We start from the raw sequence: 19,693 nt of genomic DNA on the forward strand, positions 1-19,693 counted from the left end.
ACCACGTTTGACCTCCGGCATCCGTGTCCTATTCAGTGCATGACACAATCTCTACATACCTTGGCCAGACTTCTCTCTCTCGGCCTGTTTGCTGCACCTTGCTCAATGGATGTCCTAGACCCAGAGGCGTGACGACATAGGGTTTGACATAGGACTGTAGTTGCAACACAAATCGGATGCGTCCTTTGAGAGATAGTGAGTAAACGGCTTTAGGACCTTGGATCCTCCTCCACCTTGGCCGACAGCTGAGAGGGCGTGTGCCGCCGTCGGCTGGAGGTAGAAGGCATATAGAGCCGGTCGCTCGCTCGTTCGCGTTCAATCGCTAGTTCCTGGCAGCGGCAGCAAGAGCGATGCGAGACGCGGGGTGTAGCTGAGAGAGAGAGAGAGACACACACACACACACACACACACAGAGAGAGAGAGAGAGAGAGAGAGAGAGAGAGAGAGAGACAGACAAACAGAGAGAGAGAGAGAGAGAGAGACACAGACAGACAGAGAGAGAGAGAGAGAGAGAGAGAGATAAGGCTGAAACCGTAGTTGATTATAGCTGAACACCTCGTCGGAACGACTCCGCGATTTTTGTATCCGTTGACAGGGAAGACGCACCGTGAACTGAACCGAATCATGTCGGTGCTGGCTCTACAAGAGTACGAATTTGAGAGACAATTCAATGAAGAAGAAGCCATACGATGGATGCAGGAGAACTGGTAAGCGACTGTTTGTCATATCGTATGTTAAGGTTTAGAAGAGGGGGGGTCGTTTGTAATGAATGATTGGTGTGTTCTTCGGGGAAGATATACAGACGGGAATTGCACTTAAGTGAATATCTGCTTGCCTATAACATCCACCGTCTCTGCATGAAACGTAGTCTTCTTGCGGCTATATCCTAATGAAAGCCTTCTCTCATATAAATGATCATCGAATCATAGCGAATTATAGTCTATTATATATTGTACAGAAGAATGTGAACATGCATGAGTAGGTATAGGCCTGGGCCATGCTGTAGCCTACCATGTATCAAGGAAGTGTCCCTTGGTGAACCGATTGAGTACTGTAACATTCATTTGTTACATTCTCTGTTGCTGTCATCAGTCGCCTTGCCTTATGATGTGATTTCTAGTGATTTGCGGGTGGAGAGGTGTGTGTTTGTGTATTTGTGTGTGTGTTTATTTTAGGCATTGCTGCTGTAATCTGATTCCAGGTAGGCTGGTATAGCTAGTGTAGCCTACTCAAGGTGGTGCGGTAAGCAGGGGCCGTTATCTGTCCCTCTTCAGTGACGAGAGAATCTCATCCTCTTACATGCTATGCTGCCCAGTAGCCCGTATGATAAACCGGTAGACGACTATGAATGAAGGGATATAAGCTAGCCACACAGACAGGCCGACGCCGGTTGAGAGGTAGACCGTTAGCTGTCCTTATCAGCCGTGTGTCGAGTTCCAAAAAGTGATGGCATCTTTTACGCGCAAGGTGACATCTTTTACGCACAAGACCGTATCGTCTTGAGGCTCTGTTCTCTGCTGAAACGACCAGGGCAAACGGACGTGTTCTCTCGACATTGCCTGTGACAACACTTACACCAAATGTTATATGCTAGTAAGGCTACCGTAAGACACACGGCGGCTAAATAGCACTAAATAATAGCCTAGTCCTATATTAATGTGACTAGAAAAGGTCTAATATGACTAACTAAAACTGCCCCCAGTTAAAGCTGTTAAACTATCATTTGGCCACACCGAATTCAATGAATAGACGATTATTAAAACGTGTCTTAGTGAGCTCATTGGTGCTACGGTGAAGTAACGCGTCACTATGCCGTTATCGGTAAGTACAGTCGTTTAGGAGAATGAAATGCCATTATGGTTTATGTTCAAACTGTTATCCCGGACTAACTGTCTGTGCCCAGAGAACTCTCAAAAGTCATCAGAAATAACCGAACAAATATTGGTTTATGAATCTAGAACAAACTAGTAGTAGAATAACCGATAAATAAATAAATGTTCGGCTTGAATAACCGTAAGACTGGAAGACGTCGGTGACGGTATTTGATGTAAAAATTTCTCCGGTAAGCCGGAATGTTTCTCTTTTGTAGTTCAGGAGCTGTCTATAAGTTGGTCCTGCCGACTGGCCAATAGGATCTATCTTCTGATGTCTGCTGACAGTGTGTTAGCCAATCACGTCGCAGCTGATCTGTGCCGACTCTCGGAGCGGGGGATGGCACAGACGACCACATCGCATGGTTTACAGACGATGAATGAATGAACGAACCGTACTTTACACGTTTTTGCCCCTATAACTGTGTAATAACGCTGTATTGACACTAGTAACAACAGTGTATTCACATGTTGTTGCATAGTTATTTGGGTGAATGTGTAACACGGTTTCAATTGAGTTTTGATGGTGTTTTATTAAAGAAAACCTAAATGAAATGCACCTAAAGTGTCTTTAAATCATTGATGGCCGAGGGAAAAGTAGTATAAATGTTACACAGGCTTGTCTTCCTCTGTGGCATGCAAATGATATAAAATCCAATGTTCAACAGTCAGCCTCATGTATGTTAATCCCTGTTGTTGTTGCTGCGTGTGTGATTATGAACTGCAGATGACCTTCTGGGTTCTTCTACTCAGTTAAACACAGCATGCTGAAGACACGTTCTGGATTGATGATGGTAGCATCAGTTTTAAACAACACTTAACAGTGCGATGTGACTCTTAATGAACCTCAAGCAGAACCTGAGTAGAAAATAGGCTTTCTCACTATGTAGGAAACATATTGTTTTCAACCCATCCTGTATGTGTGTTGTCATCGACTAGTATCTATTTACCTATCTACATATTTATCTATTTTGTCTGTCTGTCTGCCTGTCTGTCTGTCTAGTGTGGAATGGACTGCCATGCAGGTATTGTCGTGTGTGTTGTTGTGTTGTAGTTGTTGGTACTAATAAAGTTGTATTTGTTTCACACCGGAGTCCACAGAGGACAACACCAGGGACCGACTGTGACAAGAAGCAGGATCACACAAACCTGCCTAGTAACCACGCCATTCACACCTGCTGTGTTTGATACAGCTGGGAGTCTGCATGTTTTGGGGAATCGTAGCTCAAGTATTTGAACGTATTTGACATACTGTTTGACCCGGGCTGTTTGCTATTTGTAACGAGTGCTCATTGTTTCTGCTTGAAACCCTGGATGCTCATTTCGCCCAAGGAAGAAAACACTGTACTGCAGAGAGGGAGAGGAGGAGGGAAGAGGGGAGAGAGAGAGGGGGAGGGGGAATAAGAGGAAGGAGAGAGAGAGAGAGAGAGAGAGAGAAGACAGTGTCATGGTTTACTGTCTGAGTCAGCATTATTTAGAAATGGTGTCTAGCCAGTCCAGACCGGTCTCCTCTCAATGGCTGCTCTCTGTCTCCGGGCGGCCAGGGCCCATGAAGCAGCGAGCTTGACTTGAACTGGACCGGGGCAGGGCAGGGCAAGGGCCTGTGGAGCATCTTCCTCCTCCTCATAACAGCATTCATTATCACCTTCCCCAGGGGTCCTAACCTCTGAGTACCGAGGTGTGTGTGTAGTCGTGTGCGTGTGGTGTGCGTGCATGTGTGTGTGTGTGTGAGGGGGGGGGGGGGGGGGGCAGGGCATGTGTACTTCCAGCACTGTCCACTACACACACACACTCCCGAGAGAGAGAGAGAGACTTGACTCCCACTGCTGAAGCGCACATCTCCAGCCTGCTGAGTCACTCTATTCCCACCCCCGTCTCCCCCGCTCAGTGTCAGCACGGTTGCTTAGGTTCTGTGTATTTACTCTTCAGAACCCTCAGTGGGACCCGGCGGTGGGAGACGGAGACCTCCTCTCCTGGGTTTCTGTGTTTGTTGGTTGTTTTGTACTGTAAGGAGTTCTGTCTGTGAGAGCTGTATGGTGACAGCAGTTGCTTCGATGCAATGGGAGAGCTTTTAGTCAGCAACAGTGTGTGTGTGTGTGTGTGTGTGTGTGTGTGTGTGTGTGTGTGTGTGTGTGTGTGTGTGTGTGTGTGTGTGTGTGTGTGTGTGTGTGTGTGTGTGCGCGCCATCATGGATAAACTGTCTTGATGTACAGCAGTCCAATATCTGCATCGTGTCATGCAGGTTTTATTATTTTCGGGCCGATATCGCGACTCTGCCCACAGGAGGACGGGGATCAGAATGAGGAACGGTATCATTCTTTTGATGCCATTCCTCATTCCATGCCATGCCACCAGCCTCCACCGCTTCCTAGTCTTACTAAGTCGATTAGACTCCCCCGGTTAATTGGAGGGGATGACTTTATTCACCAAAAATGCATTCATTTTGTAGCCAATCACAGTGTTGTTGCTAGGTAAACACCACATAGAACACTAGGCGGTGAGTTAAAACAGCAGATGCTCCGCCCACGAAGGTCAACCGTCTTTGGCTTTCCGTCGCCTCCCCTTTCAAATGGGTCATTTAACATTTAACAAATCGTGTCCCCAGTCCTGTCCCCCGGTGGCTGTCACCCTTCAACGTAACTCTTTAGGAAAGGTTAACGTGTCCCCCTGTGCGGTCCGCGGCGAGGCGAGGCCCATCCCTGGCGTGAGGAGTTATGCCGTCGACGGGCGGTCATGTGACGTGTTGGCATGTCGGTGTTCAAGACAGGAAGTGATGACGCTGATTGCTTCTGACTGCATCGACCCAGAGTCCTCAACGCTCGCTCGCTCGGATGGACACACACACACACACACACACACACACACACAGTCTGCACACACACGTTCGCCCGCAGAGCATACACAGACACACACACACACATGCAGAGCATACACACACACACACAGCCTACAGACACACACACAGTCTGAGATGTGGGTTGAGACAGGGGAGATGGAGATGTTGACTGTGTGTGAGTTTTCCTGGAGCGAAGCTTCTCAAGTTACCCTCTTAGACATGGTCAGAGTATCAGATGTGAGGAGAGGAGAGGAGAGGAGAGGAGAGGAGAGGAGAGGAGAGGAGAGGAGAGGAGAGGATGGGTCTAACTACTGAGTCCTGTGTTCACTAGTGAATTAGACTGAGGGTGGTTCTATTCGGACCCTCTAATCTGTCGTATGCAGAGTTTATTAATCTCATCCTGCTGGTCTAGCAGTTCACTAGAGCTGGGGTTTCTCTACCTACCTACCTACCTACCTCCTTGCCTACCTCCCTCCTTACCTACCTCTCTACCTCCCTACCTCTCTCCCTCCCTCCCTACCCACCTACCTACCTACCTCCCTCCCTACCTCCTTACCTCCCTACCTCTCTACCTCCTTACATACCTACCTCCCTACCTACCTCCCTCCTTACCTACCTACCTCCCTACATCTCTACCTCCCTACCTCCCTACCTACCAACCCCCCTGCTACCTCCCTACCTACCTATAAGAGACAAACACACTACTGCATTACATTTACATTTGTCATTTATGTCATTTAGCAGACGCCTTTATCCCAAGTGACGTACAACAAATCCATTTGTTTAAGTAAGTGAATCATCTATCCGTCAGTCATCATAATAAAAAGTAATCTATGGTAGGACCAGGGGCCATTGGCAGTCACAATGCTAGATGCTAGAATAAGGAAGAATAACTTTATTATTATTATTTAGTTATTTTTTAGTTATTTTTTACAGGAGAGAAACTTGTACAGGGGGGTAGTGGGGATGAAGAGGTCTTTAGGAGGGACAGTTAAAAAGTACTGCATCAAGACTCTCTCTGTCTCAACCTTCTCTGCCTCCCAGGTCCCTCTGAGGTGGTTTTAGAAACCTCTGTAGTGATTTAGAAACATTTAGACATGCCAGTTGTGTACTGTATGTTCCAATGAGTACCCAGGTGTGTTAGGTTAGCGGGCCAGAGTCGGCTGTTCACCTCAGGGGAGGTCAGAGTGCCATGATTCCAGCCCTGCTGTGCTGCAACCTTACAAACAAGTGAAGCGCACCGCGCCAGGGGATAAGGCCACTAGCCCACACCACACACACACACACAGAGGAATACACACATGCACACAGAGGAACAAACACACACACAGCTCAGACAGGCACACACACACACACACACACACAAACTCATCCTCACACTGCAAAGTCAGTGTTGCGTAATGGGGGAAATCTCTCCTGCTAACGCGGATCCAAGTTCCACAGCAGGTTAGCCAGCAGCTTTAGCCAGCTGACACGGTGGGGAGGGGGAGGGGCAGGGGCAGGGGCAGGGGGGTGATCAGCCCACTCATTGTTAACTGCTAACTGGTTGCCCGCCCCCGCCCATTAAAGATGCACACTCATCAGGGGAGGCTGGCAGAGGCAGAAATCAGAGGTAATATTAATTGTAATACCTGGAATGGTAACAGACACATGTGGGACACACACACAGACACACACACACACACACGTGACACACACACAGCCTACACACACAAACACTGTAATGTGTTGAATTCCATTCCTCCGTCAGCCTCCCCTGATGCTCATCCAGTAGTCTGGTAGTCAGCGCTGTGGAAAGAGTATTTATTTAACACTAGTTATCTTGGCCTCTCCTCCCATGGCTGCTGTTTCCTCCGGTCTCCTTTAAGCATTCAGTTAAGCTTGGAGTAGAGGTCTCCATTTCACATCTTACTTTGAACAAGGCCACTATTATAAGTGTGTGTGTGTGTGTGTGTGTGTGTGTGTGATTATGTAGTGTAGGTACAGCGCTAGTCCGTTAGCGGGCTGGCTGTTTGACAGAAGGACCTGGTGATGTCGGCTGCAGATGGCGGAGAGGATGGGAAACCCTGGTGGGCACAACGCATTAGATCAACCATAGTAGTGTTTGCTTAACCCCGGCTCCAGCTCTGGCCCCGGCCCCAGCCACAGCTCTCTCTCCTCCCCCCAGGTCTGGCACTTGCCCCAGCTCCAGCCCCGCTCCCCTCCTTCCCCAGCCCCAGCCGAGGCTTCAGCTCTACTTCTCAGGCCTAGCCCCGGCCCCAAACCCCTCTCCAGCCCTATCCCTAGCCCCGGCCCCAAACCCCTCTCCAGCCCTATCCCTAGCCCCGGCCGCTCTCCAGCCCTATCCACAGCCTTGGATCTGCCACACACTCTGACTGCCCAGCCCCTCTCCTCCAGCCTCTGCCCACCATCCTGACCCCAGCCCCAGCCCCTCTCCTCCCCAGCCCCAGCCCCTCTCCTCCCCAGCCCCCTCTCCTCCCCTATCCCCAGCCCCAGCCCCCTCTCCTCCCCTATCCCCAGTCCCTCTAGTCCCCTATCCCCAGTCCCTCTAGTCCCCTATCCCCAGCCCCCTCTCCTCCCCTATCCCCAGCCCCAGCCCCCTCTCCTCCCCTATCCCCAGTCCCTCTAGTCCCCTATCCCCAGTCCCTCTAGTCCCCTATCCCCAGCCCCTCTCCTCCCCTATCCCCAGTTCCTCTAGTCCCCTATCCCCAGTTCCTCTAGTCCCCTATCCCCAGCCCCTCTCCTCCCCTATCCCCAGCCCCAGCCCCCTCTCCTCCCCTATCCCCAGCCCCAGCCCCCTCTCCTCCCCTATCCCCAGTCCCTCTAGTCCCCTATCCCCAGCCCCTCTCCTCCCCTATCCCCAGTTCCTCTAGTCCCCTATCCCCAGCCCCTCTCCTCCCCAGCCCCTCTCCTCCCCAGCCCCTCTCCTCCCCTATCCCCAGTTCCTCTAGTCCCCTATCCCCAGCCCCTCTCCTCCCCTATCCCGAGCCCCAGCCCCCTCTCCTCCCCTATCCCCAGTCCCTCTAGTCCCCTATCCCCAGCCCCTCTCCTCCCCAGCCCCTCTCCTCCCCTATCCCCAGTTCCTCTAGTCCCCTATCCCCAGCCCCTCTCCTCCCCTATCCCGAGCCCCAGCCCCCTCTCCTCCCCTATCCCCAGTCCCTCTAGTCCCCTATCCCCAGCCCCAGCCCCCTCTCCTCCCCTATCCCCAGTTCCTCTAGTCCCCTATCCCCAGCCCCTCTCCTCCCCTATCCCGAGCCCCAGCCCCCTCTCCTCCCCTATCCCCAGTCCCTCTAGTCCCCTATCCCCAGCCCCAGCCCCCTCTCCTCCCCTATCCCCAGTTCCTCTAGTCCCCTATCCCCAGCCCCTCTCCTCCCCTATCCCGAGCCCCAGCCCCCTCTCCTCCCCTATCCCCAGTCCCTCTAGTCCCCTATCCCCAGCCCCAGCCCCCTCTCCTCCCCTATCCCCAGTTCCTCTAGTCCCCTATCCCCAGTCCCTCTAGTCCCCTATCCCCAGCCCCTCTCCTCCCCAGCCCCTCTCCTCCCCTATCCCCAGTTCCTCTAGTCCCCTATCCCCAGCCCCTCTCCTCCCCTATCCCGAGCCCCAGCCCCCTCTCCTCCCCTATCCCCAGTCCCTCTAGTCCCCTATCCCCAGCCCCAGCCCCCTCTCCTCCCCTATCCCCAGTTCCTCTAGTCCCCTATCCCCAGCCCCTCTCCTCCCCTATCCCGAGCCCCAGCCCCCTCTCCTCCCCTATCCCCAGTCCCTCTAGTCCCCTATCCCCAGCCCCAGCCCCCTCTCCTCCCCTATCCCCAGTTCCTCTAGTCCCCTATCCCCAGCCCCTCTCCTCCCCTATCCCGAGCCCCAGCCCCCTCTCCTCCCCTATCCCCAGTCCCTCTAGTCCCCTATCCCCAGCCCCAGCCCCCTCTCCTCCCCTATCCCCAGTTCCTCTAGTCCCCTATCCCCAGCCCCTCTAGTCCCCTATCCCCAGTCCCTCTAGTCCCCTATCCCCAGCCCCAGCCCCCTCTCCTCCCCTATCCCCAGTCCCTCTAGTCCCCTATCCCCAGTCCCTCTAGTCCCCTATCCCCAGCCCCTCTCCTCCCCTATCCCCAGTTCCTCTAGTCCCCTATCCCCAGCCCCAGCCCCCTCTCCTCCCCTATCCCCAGCCCCAGCCCCCTCTCCTCCCCTATCCCCAGTCCCTCTCCTCCCCTATCCCCAGCCCCTCTCCTCCCCTATCCCCAGTTCCTCTAGTCCCCTATCCCCAGCCCCTCTCCTCCCCTATCCCGAGCCCCAGCCCCCTCTCCTCCCCTATCCCCAGTCCCTCTAGTCCCCTATCCCCAGCCCCAGCCCCCTCTCCTCCCCTATCCCCAGTTCCTCTAGTCCCCTATCCCCAGCCCCTCTCCTCCCCTATCCCGAGCCCCAGCCCCCTCTCCTCCCCTATCCCCAGTCCCTCTAGTCCCCTATCCCCAGCCCCAGCCCCCTCTCCTCCCCTATCCCCAGTTCCTCTAGTCCCCTATCCCCAGCCCCTCTCCTCCCCTATCCCGAGCCCCAGCCCCCTCTCCTCCCCTATCCCCAGTCCCTCTAGTCCCCTATCCCCAGCCCCAGCCCCCTCTCCTCCCCTATCCCCAGTTCCTCTAGTCCCCTATCCCCAGCCCCTCTAGTCCCCTATCCCCAGTCCCTCTAGTCCCCTATCCCCAGCCCCAGCCCCCTCTCCTCCCCTATCCCCAGTCCCTCTAGTCCCCTATCCCCAGTCCCTCTAGTCCCCTATCCCCAGCCCCTCTCCTCCCCTATCCCCAGTTCCTCTAGTCCCCTATCCCCAGCCCCAGCCCCCTCTCCTCCCCTATCCCCAGCCCCAGCCCCCTCTCCTCCCCTATCCCCAGTCCCTCTCCTCCCCTATCCCCAGCCCCTCTCCTCCCCTATCCCCAGCCCCTCTCCTCCCCTATCCCCAGCCCCTCTCCTCCCCTATCCCCAGTCCCTCTAGTCCCCTATCCCCAGCCCCAGCCCCCTCTCCTCCCCTATCCCCAGTCCCTCTAGTCCCCTATCCCCAGCCCCCTCTCCTCCCCTATCCCCAGTCCCTCTAGTCCCCTATCCCCAGTCCCTCTAGTCCCCTATCCCCAGCCCCCTCTCCTCCCCTATCCCCAGTCCCTCTAGTCCCCTATCCCCAGCCCCCTCTCCTCCCCTATCCCCAGCCCCAGCCCCCTCTCCTCCCCTATCCCCAGCCCCTCTCCTCCCCTATCCCCAGCCCCTCTCCTCCCCTATCCCCAGCCCCAGCCCCCTCTCCTCCCCACACATGGGCCACCGCCCAGCAAGTCTCACATAACCTGACCCAGTGATTGGAGGAATGCATGAGAGCTCAGCTGGCTGGGTGTCTCTAGGGATGCCCAGTGGCCATGGCAGAAACAGGGTCTGTGTTCGGCAACTACCATATATATAATATAGTAACTAGAAAAAGAAGTTCCAGATGAAACTTTGTCTTATTTTGGTAGTGGGAACAGTTTAAAGATGGTTAACTGTGGACGACAGACAGACAGATTTTACATTTTTACATTTTAGACATTTAGCAGATGCCTTTATCCAAAGCGACTTACAACAAGTACATTTGTCTAAGTAAGTGAATCATCTATACATCAGTCATCATAAGAAAAACAAATCTATGCTAGGACCAGGGGCCATTGGCAGTAACAATGCTAGAAGAAGGAAGGATTACTTACTTAAAGGATGTTTAATTTATTTATTTACAGTAGAGAAACTGTACAGGGGGTAGTGGGGATGAAGAGGTCTCTAGGGTTAGGGTTAGGGTTAGTACAGGGGGGTGGTGGGGATGAAGAGGTCTTTAGGAGGGACAGTTACGATGTAGTCTGAAGAGATGGGCCTTCAGTCTACAGCGGAAGATAGGTAGTGACTCATATAGATAGATAGATAGATAGATAGATCAGCTGGGTAGTTGAAAGAAGGTGAGATAAAAGGAGGGTCCAGTAGTGTGGATAGAAGATGGAGGGAGGAGGGGGGGGGGGATGAATTGTGAAGGTATTTGAAACATGGCTGGAGGGGAGCCGAGGGCTTGGAAACCTGCAGGGAGGGAGAAATCTCTGCTGATTCTGATACTGGCAGAAAAAGCAACTCTGACTTTGTCGTTTTTTCCTTTGTGCTGCATTAGTTCAATTCCACAAATCTATTACCCCCACCCCTACACACACACACACACACACACACACACGCACACCCTGATGGATTGCGCAGTTGCCATTAGTCAGCTGCAGTCATGGTCGCTGGAGTTTCATTTTTCCTGCTTGTTGGTTTTCCAAACAGCATTCAGAGGCATTTTTTTATTGCAAACTGAGTTTCCGTCTAAATATACCCAGTCTCCGTTGCCTCTGTTATTCATGATGGCCTGACGGGAGTACAGAACAAATGAATCACTTGTGAGGAGATAAATCTATTATCTGTAGAGCAGCCTGATGTCTTAGAGTTGATAAAAGAGGGATGCAGCATTAATCTTGTCTCAGGTAAAGTTGTTTCTCTTGGATTAGTATATTCAGTCTCTCTCTATCTGTCTCTCTCTCTCTCTCTATCTCTCTCTCTCGTGCTTGTGTCCCAAAACCACCAACCTTATCATAGACAAACAGTCATCAGGCAATCATCATTGTGCCAGGCAAAGTCAATCAAGCACAGATACATATTTGAAATGATTTCAAATGCAGTTTAAACCCAGTGTCTGGCAGAGAGGCAGCCAGGGAGGCGGCCACAGCTCCCAGCCCCCCTAGCCCTGGCTTCTGCCCCAGCCCCTCTACCCCAGCCCCTGGCCAGCTCCCAGCCCTAACCCCCCCCCCCCCCCCCCCCCCAGCGAGCAGAATCTCTGACTCCAACGCTCTTGCCACAGAGCAGATACTCAGAGGCGTGGAGGCATGATGTGAATTCACACTGACATCCCAACAAACGCATTCCCGTCTCTGGAGGCATCGCTCAACCACAGCTGGCTTGGCGGGGCCTCCGCCTCCCTTCCTCAACCAGGCAACGCTCGTCAGCTCTGACTGTGCCCTGGGTCCTCTCCGACCTCTGTGGTGGTGGTGGGGGGGGGGGGGTTCTCCCCCGAGCAATAGGGTTAGGGTTAGCACACCAACACATGCATGGGCAGACACACACACACACACACACATACACTGTAGAGAAGATGAAATCCTACTGCAGGACATTCATCTTGGTGCGTCTTTGGTGCCCCAACTCTGAAGACAGCATGTGAGAAATGCTGGGATTGTTGTTGGTCTGGAATCTTCTGGAAGCCCTCTTTAAGTATGCTGCACTCTGTGTTCCCCTGTTGTACACACACACACATGCACAGGCAGACACACACAAACAACCACACATGGGGCAGACACACACACACACACACACTGTTCTCCTCCCTACACTGCTTGTTTAGCATCTAAACAATGATGTCATTCTGCAGTCTGAGCTGTGTTGTCGTTGTGTGAAAGCAGCTTCTTCAGACGGACTATGGCTGACTGCTCTGCTTTGTCCTTTGTTTCACCGGTTCTCCAGGCTGCAGCCACCACAGATGGATAGATAGCATCTTGTCACATTAGCATTTTTCTGGCACAAAGGGGAGCCATTGTCAATAACAGTAAATAGACATGTACTGTATCAGCAGTACGATCATCTCTCAGGATATTGTTTTGGAGTGGTGGAAATGTTAGTTTCGCATTTCCGTGTTGTCGTTCAGGAGGTCTCCGTTCTGAAGTTTGTTTCTGGTCCTGTAACCATGGCTATGAATTGTTGTTGTGTGGTCATATTTATAGGTCTGTGAAGTGTCGACGACATTGTGGTTGTTTTGTTGACAGAGCCTTGTGTTGTTTAGGCAATGTGCCATAAGCTTTTTACTTATTCACAATATGAACCCTTTTCCCCTCACATAACAGCAGAGTGCGTTTGGATTTGATTTGATTTAACCTTTATTTATGCAGATTAGCCTCATTGAGATGCAATCTCTCCTTCAAGAGAGACCTGCTCCAAGACCGCAGCCGAGGAGAACAGTGTTTCAGACAAATCACAAACGCAGGAACACACACAGATCATAAAACTAACTACAGACGCAGACACGCGTACTGTACTACAACAAGGGAGGCTGGTGGAGGTAGAAATCGGAGGACGGGCTCCATTGTGATGTATGGAATGAAGAATGGTATCATTCCATGCGTCACAATGAGCTCTCCCATCTTCGCTGTAATGAACAGGTCCTCTGCTTCTTAGAAGGTCATGTAGGGGGTATAGTGTTGGGGGGGGGGGGATATTTGCAGGGAAGGTACTGCTAGCCACTGTGGCCTCATAACGCTTCTAGGAACTGGCTCTTGAGAATGAACACGTCGTCTAAAGAGAGAGAGACTCAGCCGACGGGGGTTTGTCAGTTCGCAAGATACTCTTAATCAAATCACAGCGCGAAGCTCAGCTTGCTGTAAAGTGCGTGCTCTTTGATATATTACAGGGTAATTTAATCTTGGATGATGCAAATTGCAGCTTTCCCCCACTTTGTGTTGCACACACACACACACACACCACTTTGTGTTGTAGTGTACTTTATGCTGCACACGTGTTGAAGCAGGAGTTTTTAGGTCGCGTGTGGCACTCGGAATCAATCATAGAGCCTTTCTGCGTGACGATGCCGCATGTAATGTTCAGAGACATACTGTGCATTAGACACTCCATATGTTTTGTCCAAACCCCCAAGGCTTGCAAAACAGAAATAGAGAAAAACCTCTCCTCGTAGCTTTTTTCAGCACCAGGTGGTGACCACAATAACACAACTTTCTTTTTCGCTGACCGAGGTGTGTGTGTGTGTGTGTGTGTGTGTGTGTCTGTGTGTGTGTGTGTGTGTGTGTGTGTGTGTGTCTGTCTGTGTGTAAGAGCCAGTTACACACAGCTAGTGAGGAGGGTGTCGTACGTAGACTGATGATTGATTCTGACCTTTAACAGTGCCTATTATGCAACGAAAAAGGATGAGTGGTTTCTGTGTCCTGAAACGAACAGGTCAGAGGTCGTCATGATGGATCTGTTTTGACTAACAGACTCCAGAGATTTTCACTTCTCTGCACTCCTTCACTTCTCTGCACTCTCTGCATGGTGACTGAAACGCAGGGGAGGCTGGTGGAGGCAGAAATCGGAGGACGGGCTCATTGTAACACATGGAACGGAATAAGGAATGGTGTCAAGGGCTCCTACCACTCCTCATTACATCCCATGCATTACAATGAGCCCGTCCTCCGATTTCTACCTCCACCGGCCTCCCCTGCTGAAACATAATATGGAAGTGCTGTGTAACTGCACACATGGTGACGGTCAGACAGCAACCACCACAGACATGAAACCTGAGAAACTGTCTGTCTGGAGGAGGAACAAGGCCCGAGCACAGAGACTCAAAACCCTGCAGAGCAGTTAGAGAAGCATGTTCTAGAATCCCCTCAGATATGCATCACAATTAAGTGATAAATCAATGAAAAATGGATGTTACGTGTATTATAGTTAATACAATGACGGGAGATTCACAGTCGTTGCCTCGTTACACACCTGGTCAGCTGAAAGACAAGTGGAGACATAGTGCTGTTGTCACCATGCGGAGCTGAGGGTGCAGATCTCTTGAAGAGTCAGCACTTTACCTTTCGCTAGCTCTGGGGTTTTAGCTCTGCTAGCATACGGTGCAGGAGCCCAGACCGGGTTTCTCTTGGTCTATTGTAAATAGAAGTATTGGGTGACGACTTGCAACCAGCCAGAGATAACCAGTCAGAGATAACCAAATGGTCCCAAACCAGCGTTGCTTGTCTCATGGAATTGTTGTTGCTAGCGATTTGGAGGGTTTGTCCACAAAGAAACGCTGGCCGAATGATGCCTCACACTGAAAATGTTGAGCACTGATGTCGAAAAACCAGTGCACTGTACTTTGTGGATAAACCAAGTTCCTACTTGATTGGTCAGGACTTTGTTAGCATCGCTCTGTGAATAAAGGCTACTGACAGGACCTCCACACATCATCAGTGAGGCGAAACATGGGCCATCCATCCATCCTTCCCTCCCTCCGTCCATCCATCCTTCCTTCCCTCCCTCCGTCCGTCCATCCATCCTTCCTTCCCTCCCTCCGTCCATCCATCCATCCTAATTGATGAGGCTGTAGTTCAGCCAGAGGACGCACTGGAGGGTGATGCAGCGTGTTGATGTGGCGTTGTTTCAGCGAACCAGGCCTCCTCTGTACTCAGCCTCCTCTCCCCCTGCCTGGCCGCCTGAGCTGTGTGGTTATTGTGTTGTTACTGTCTGGTTATTGTGTGGTTACTGTCTGGTTAGTGTCTGGTTACTGTGTGGTTAGTGTCTGGTTACGCTGAGAGGGAGATATTTTCTGTGATGTCACGATCAGACCAGGTGGTGTGTCAGCCGGTGGTCACTCCTCCGTGTGACATCACACAGCATGCCTTTAAACTGCTAAATGTATTCAAACAAACAAACAGACAAACAAAAAGACACATACACACACACACACACACACACACACGCAAAGGAGCAGTGGTAGCTAGAAGCAAAAAAAACATGGTGTGTGTGTATAAGATAACATTAACCAATCCTCTCTCTCTCTTTCTCTCTGTTTCCTGTGTAGGAAGAAGTCCTTCCTGTTCTCGGCGCTCTATGCAGCGTGCATCCTGGGAGGGCGCCACCTGATGAAGCAGAGGGAGAAGTTTGAGCTGAGGAAACCTCTGGTGCTGTGGTCGCTCACGCTCGCTGTCTTCAGGTAACCATGGCTACACAACAACAACAACAATAACAACACCGATCCAGGCAGTAAACTAGACAACAGTCTGACAGCCACGCTTCAACTCCTGCAGTGACTTTGGTTCGAGATCTAAACGATAATGATGAATTCAGTGGAGGCTAATGGTGGAGGTAGAAATCGGAGGACGGGCTCATTGTAACGCATGGAACGGAATGAGGAATGGTATCAATGAGCCCATCCTCCGACTTCTGCTTCCACCAGCCTCCACTGGATGGATTTCATTTGTGGTAAATCTTAACAAAGTGTTGAATTGGCTGGCTGATCTTTAAATAATTCTTGGTCTCTCTCTCTCTCTCCAGTAGAATTGGTGTTGTCAGGTCCAGTGGCAGCTGGTGCCGTTAAAGATTAGGGAGGACGTTTTTATTTTTGTTATGAGCATGGTCTTATATCAGTTACAGCATATCAGTTGACTGTCATTCATATTTCATTCACCCAGCTCAATGGAACAGCGATAGGTTTAGGCTATTTAAATTGCCCACCCTGTACCCATAATGAGATTGCTACAACCTAGCCTACGAATGTAAGTTTATAACGCAGGTGCAGGAGGACGCAGGAGGAGAGTTACACTGGAGTGACAGTGACACGGTGACAGTGACACACTTGATACCGCCTTGCACACTCCTGCGCCGGTGGCATACATAAATAAAACCGAAAGCTTACCTTGATTCGGTTCGGTTGCAGTGTTGGATAGCCTTAGTCAGCCAGCTAACATAAGAAGCCTTCCTCTCTGTTTGAGTCAGGTTGTTGAGTAGGCTAAATTAGCTGCTTTAGCTAAACAAGTGAAAGATAGGAGGGAGGCAGAAGAAGGAAAAAATAAAGCAAAATATAGTTTGCTCTCTCTCTTTCTGCTCCTTCTCCTTCATTTTTGAAGAAATTAAGTTTTTGTCTTAACTTTTGTCTCTCTCTCTCTCTTTGAGTCAACTACTTACCACACCACACTAGCAGTGCTAGCTGTAGCTTATGCTTATAGTACTAGATTAATTATCTGACCCTTTGATTGGATGGGGAAGTAGTTCATACTGCAAGAGCTCTGATAGGTTGGAGGACGTCTTCCGGAAGTCGTCATAATTACTGTTTAAGTCTATGGAAGGGGGTGAGAACCACAAGCCTCCTAGGTTTTGTGTTGGAAGTCAATGTAGCCAGAGGAGGACAGAAAATATCTGTCCTCCAGAGGGTGCTGTTGAGGCTACTCTAGGCTTTCATTGCAAAACAGTGGGTGTTAGCAGGTATTTGGTGACGTGTGAATATGCCTAGTTTTTATCTAAAACTGATATCTGTTTAAATATTTTACATTTTTCTGAAATCAGTGGGTAAGATGGTCCTCCCCTTCCTCTTCTGAGGGGCGTCCACTGCTCCGACCATACAGTAGGTTGTCTCTCTCCGGTGTATTTGGTGCGGTCCAGACATTCCAATTTCTATCTCAACCAGGTTTCACAGTTTTGTATTGTGCCACCACAAATGTGTACCGTCCACCTGGCTATTTTGTTTATCTTTTGAATAATTCTCTGTCTGTCTCTCCAGTATATTTGGTGCTGTCCGGACCGGTAGTTTCATGACCTACATCCTGATGACCAAAGGGCTGAAACAGTCGGTGTGTGATCAGAGCTTCTATAATGGACCTGTCAGCAAGTTCTGGGCCTACGCCTTCGTACTCAGTAAAGCACCGGAACTCGGTAAGACAACTCTCTTTCTCTCTCTCTCTCTCCGCTAATACTGTCCAATACATCTGTTTAGAATATCACGGTTCTGTGTGGCTCAGTTGGTAGCTAGCATGGTGCTAGCTTCGCTAAGGATGAGGGTTCGATACCCCTTGAGGTCCATATATATATATATATATACGAAAAATATGTGCGCTCATTGTACTGTAAGTCGGTTAAGATAAAAGCATCTGCTAAATGTTGTGTTATGTAATCCCCAAGCCGTACAGTATGAGTCAACTCCCCCAGTCAGAGAGTTTGTTGATGGTGATCCTTGTCCACCTAAAAGTCTGGGCGTTTTTTGTGTCTGAGAATCCATTTTCTGCCTATCCGGACCCATTGTGTTTGCCCATCCCTGTCACCACTGGGTCACCACACCCTGTCAGCCCCGTGTGCGAACCCAGGGTAGGAGTCCCTCTCGGGGGGGGGGGGGGGGGGGGAGAGGGAGGGGTGCCCCCAGCCCCCAGCCCCCAGCCCCTGGCTCTCTCTCTGTCTGTCTGTCTGTGGTTGAGTCTAGTCCAGACCTGCTGGCCCAGGCCCAAGGCACTGGAGCTCTGTAAATGGAACCCAGCAGCCACCTAGACCTGGCACTGCTCTCACAGCCACAGAGGGATACGGAGACATGCACAGAGCGCAATACACACACACACACACACACACACACACACACACACACACACACACACACACAACACACACACACACACACTCACTCACTCACTCACTCTCTGATGCTGTACAAACACGCTGTCACACACACACACACACAGCACAATACAAACGCACACACACAGACGGGCAGACAGGCAGGGCGCAGAGCCACCGTAAAGCCTCTGGTAGTTTTCCACTGTCTCAAACCAAACAGTGGTGACGCCAATTAGCCAGGTATGCTGTGACACGAGGTGGTGCAGGGTGCTGACTCCCCGGGAGCCCCTTCAGGTTGACCTACATACAGGGTGCAGGCGGCCTGGGTGCTATAGCACCTTCATGTCATCTGGGTTTCTTGTTTAAACTGTATCTTTCTCCCTCTCTCTCAACCCCCCCCCTCTCTCTCTCTCAACCCCCCCCCCTCTCTCTCTCTCAACCCCCCCCCCCTCTCTCTCTCTCTCAACCCCTTTATCTCTCTCTCTCTCTCTCTCCCCCTCCCCCCCTCCTCATCCTCCAGGAGACACCCTGTTCATCGTGCTGAGGAAGCAGAAGCTCATCTTCCTCCACTGGTACCACCACATCACGGTGCTCCTCTACTCCTGGTACTCCTACAAGGACATGGTGGCCGGCGGCGGCTGGTTCATGACCATGAACTACCTGGTCCATGCCGTCATGTACTCCTACTATGCCCTGCGAGCCGCCGGCTTCAAGGTGTCCCGCAAGGCGGCCATGTTCATCACCCTGACCCAGATCACCCAGATGCTGGTGGGCTGCGTGGTCAACTACCTGGTGTACTCGTGGATGCAGCAGGGCCAGGAGTGTCCATCTCACGTGCAGAACATTGTCTGGTCCTCTCTCATGTACCTCAGCTACTTTGTGCTCTTCTGCCAGTTCTTCTTCGAGGCGTACATCGGCAGGACCAGGGCGGAGGCCGCCGCCAGGAAGGCCCGGTAAAAAGGACATGGTTTTTGAGGAGAGGAGAGGAGGTGGAGGTGGAGGAGGAGGAGGAGGTGGAGGTGGAAGGGAGGGAGGGAGGGAGATGGGAGGGGATTAGGAGACGTGTGGACCAATGACGGGGGAGAATCGCTTGATGGACATGCGGATGTGCGAATGGGGATGAGTGGAGGATGGGGATGGGAGGTGGATGCTCTGGGGAGGGGGAGGGGGTTAGGGAAGGGGGAGGGGGTGAGGGAAGGCAGCTGCTGTTTGTGCTTCAGCATACTACTAATGAACGGACGGACGGACGAACAAACAAACGATCGCACGGACGGCGATGTCTCGTGTTAGTGCCGCTGAGAAAGTGCTACCATAGCGACCGGCAGCCGGCGTTGTCCCTCGCCTGACGTTTCTACGACCCTCACTTGATGCTCTATATTTACGATATTAAATAAAAAATAAAAAAAATAAGCTGTTTAATAATGAAGAGACAGTCTAATTAAAGGAAGTTCAGCTACCCCAGGGTAATGTTTACGTGATAAATATAGGACATTTAAATTTGGTATATATGAAGATGAAGGCGGAGCCACCTAGTTGTTAATGTTGGTGTCTTTATCTTCTTCATTGTTTGTCGTTCTGTTTTGATATGTCGGAAATGTTGTGTGTGTGTGTGTGTGTGTGTGTGTGTGCGCGCGCGAGTCTGTGGGAGCGTTTGCGCGCGCGTGTGTGTGTATGTTTGTGTGTTTGGACACGAACGAGCGAGCGAGCGAGTGTGTGTGTGTGTGTGTGTGTGTGTGTGTGTGTGTGTGTGTGTGTGTGTGTGTGTGTGTGTGTGTGTGTGTGTGTGTGTGTGTGTGTGTGTGTGTGTGTGTGTGTGTGTGTGTGTGTGTGTGTGTGTGTGTGT

General features: G+C 51.3%; 1 protein-coding gene and 1 pseudogene across 2 annotated transcripts in view; one reads left to right on the forward strand and one right to left on the reverse strand.

Moving 5' to 3' along the window:
- The window catches only part of LOC310815657, a 191,030-nt pseudogene extending 171,337 nt beyond the window's left edge, over positions 1-19,693 (reverse strand). Inside the window, exon 1 of the transcript in view lies at positions 19,542-19,693. The product of the transcript in view is annotated as an uncharacterized misc_RNA (transcript). The remainder of the gene's footprint in view (positions 1-19,541) is intronic.
- On the forward strand, positions 333-18,830 carry elovl6 (ELOVL fatty acid elongase 6). Its single transcript, XM_083686440.1, has 4 exons — positions 333-707; positions 15,335-15,466; positions 17,030-17,181; positions 18,371-18,830. Exons 1-4 carry the CDS (start codon positions 625-627, stop codon positions 18,805-18,807), a joined length of 804 nt encoding a protein of 267 aa, XP_083542566.1. The 5' UTR covers positions 333-624; the 3' UTR covers positions 18,808-18,830.

This window comes from Argentina silus, assembly GCF_951799395.1.
Source record: "Argentina silus genome assembly, chromosome: 15".
NCBI classification, from domain to species: Eukaryota; Metazoa; Chordata; class Actinopteri; order Argentiniformes; family Argentinidae; genus Argentina; species Argentina silus.